Genomic DNA, 2,746 nt, shown 5'->3' with positions numbered 1-2,746 from the left:
GGACATGTTGCACACCCGGTTTTGAGTTTTGGGTTTTGGCACTTGAAACTCGGTGATTTGTGCAACAAGTGAAAAATGGACATGTTGCATACATATTTTCGGGGTTCGGGGTTCGGGTCTCGGCCCTCGGCACTCGGAACTCGATGATTTGTGTGATATAAATGAAAAATCAACATGTTGCACACTGGGTTTCAAGTTTCACGCTTTGGCACTCGAAACTCGGTGATTTGTGCAGTGAGTGAAAAATGGACATGTTGTGTACATATTTTCGGGTCTCGGGCTTCGGGTTTCGGCACTCGGCACTCGGAACTCGATGATCTGTGTAATGTAAATGAACAATGAACATATTGCACACCCGGTTTTGAGTTTCGGGTTTCGGCACTTGAAACTCAGTGATTTGTGCAACAAGTGAAAAATGGAAATGTTGCATACATATTTTCGGGTCTCGGGCTTCGGGTTTCGGCACTTGGCACTTGGCACTTGGTTATTTGTGCGATATAAATGAAAAATCAACATGTTGCACACTGGGTTTCAAGTTTCATGCTTTGGCACTCGAAACTCAGTGATTTGTGCAGTGAGTGAAAAATGGACATGTTGCGCACATATTTTCGGGGTCCGGGGTTTGGATTTCGTCCCTCGGAACTCGGAACTCGATGACTTGTGTAATATAATTGAACAATGGACATGATGCACACTGGGTTTCGAGTTTCGGGTTTCGGCACTCGAAACTCGGTGATATGTGCAATGAGTAAGAAATGGACATGTTCCATACATATTTTCGGGTTTCGGCGCTCAACACTCGGAACTCGATGATCTGTGTAATGTAAATGAACAATCGATGTGTTGCACACCGGGTTTTGAGTTTTGGGTTTCAGCACTCGAAACTCGGTGATTTGTGCAGTGAGTGAAAAATGGACATGTTGAACAATGGGTTTCAGGGTCTCGGGTTTGAAAAATAGCATAATAACAACTTTCATGTTTTCATTATCATTTGCCTATATTGACTACCGAGTCCGATAAGGGACCCCTTGGATGATCCATTGCTCAATGAAATACTACCTGATTGGAAGTGTGCTGGTTATCAGATATTCATTTGTCGACTCCCGGGTCCTGGAACTCAGAAGTCGGTACGGTTGACCCAAATTTGGGTGGTCGGAACTTGGTGTCTCATAGGGCAACACAAGCTTTGCACCCCGGATTCCAAATTCTGCAAGACAACCTGTGCACCATCAAAGGCCATGTCAGGAGATCACCTGCTGCTCCGGGAACTCGGTAACTTTGATTTATTACCTCCTCTGATTTGGTTGATGTACAACTACCTCAGCTCCATCATGTCTACAATTATGATACACATGGGCCCACCCATCTATATTTTATACCACCCTCGGCCCACCCATCTAATACAACATCCCATACAACACCCTCGGCCCACCCGTCTAATTAATATGTGTCTGGGCCTACCCGTCTAATACAATATTTTATAATACCCTCAGCCCACCCGTCTAATTTAATATGTGTCTGGGCCCACCCGTGAATGTGATAACAAGTACCTACCCATCTATCTCATACACATCTACCTTAATACACCCATCTGCATAATATCCAACTACCTCGGCCCACCCGTCTACCTAATATTCATATACATCGGCCCACTCATCTACTCTATATATTCCCTGCATGGGCCCACCCGCCTCCATCGGGAATAATTTGCCTCCCGGCCCATCCGTCATAGTCGAGGATATTTTTATCATGGGCCCATGGTCCGCTGGCCCGTATCATACGGGATATTATGCATGTCCGTTCCCTCGTATTATACGGAGATAGGTCACTGTAATATGTGAATCTTTCTCCAGGATGGTTTCTTCAAGGACATCCGGTACGTCGGCATTTTATCCCCGGAAGTACTGGCTGATGTCACTAGTCTCCAAAATTTTATCCTGAAGTATCGGCGACCCTTAAACAAGATGGGTTAACTTTATGTCAGGCCATCCAGCGGCCGGCGGTCTTGGCTGCTGCTGCATTGAGAGTCATGCATGGCGGCTTATACTGGTCGTCTTTGACAACTCGGCTAGGCCTCGGCCTATGGGCCGACAATAATCAATTCAAGGACATGGCAAATTGCCTCAGACAATGGGCGTCATCGTTTACAGTTCTCGCCGTCATGTGCAATCGTCGTTCACCCCTGCACAGAGACTCTCAATCCCTTGCTGAATGGTTTGATATATTAACCAGTGTCGGCTATTATGGACCGGCGCGAATGAAATTGCCAAATATTGGCATTGAAATTGCCTACAATTCAGGTGTTATGATAGGTACTTCGGGTAGAATTGTTAGGCATGGTGTAGACCGGGTGAACGGCGATAGAGTTAGCTGGGTGTGGTACATGAGGGATGATGTTCATAAATTTGTTGATGTTCCCCGAGGTGACTATTCCAAGTACAAGTCAATCATTGCCGATGCATTCTATTGCAGCTAGGGGCGTACCAGATACATATGGATAAATTTATACTACTTCTTGCCGGAGATGAACACCTGTGATGAGTCCAATTGATTGCATCATGGCGCCACCGCACGGCGCGCCGAGCGCCAGGAATTGTAATGTTTTGGGCCCACCCGATTGGTATCATACTGGGCCTGGGCCCACCACTGTACAGGGCACGAACCCTAGGCCCACAGTTGCATTTACATACAGATAGTGAGCCCATGCCAAACATAAATGCTATTCGGGCCCACCCAACAATCCAGT

The 2,746-nt window shown here is 46.4% G+C and overlaps 1 protein-coding gene across 1 annotated transcript; it reads left to right on the top strand.

Moving 5' to 3' along the window:
- Positions 1 to 1,854: 1,854 nt before the first annotated feature.
- Positions 1,855 to 2,476, top strand: HD556DRAFT_1449926 (uncharacterized protein; the record flags this gene model as incomplete). Its single annotated transcript, XM_041307670.1, has 2 exons — positions 1,855 to 1,876; positions 1,944 to 2,476. 2 exons carry the CDS (start codon positions 1,855 to 1,857, stop codon positions 2,474 to 2,476), a joined length of 555 nt encoding a protein of 184 aa, XP_041153652.1.
- Positions 2,477 to 2,746: the final 270 nt, after the last annotated feature.

Source organism: Suillus plorans (assembly GCF_016647745.1).
Source record: "Suillus plorans strain S12 chromosome Unknown HD556scaffold_96, whole genome shotgun sequence".
Lineage (NCBI taxonomy): Eukaryota > Fungi > Basidiomycota > Agaricomycetes > Boletales > Suillaceae > Suillus > Suillus plorans.
The sequence above is the reverse complement of the archived record's forward strand: the minus strand, read 5'-3'. Positions and strand labels throughout refer to the sequence as shown.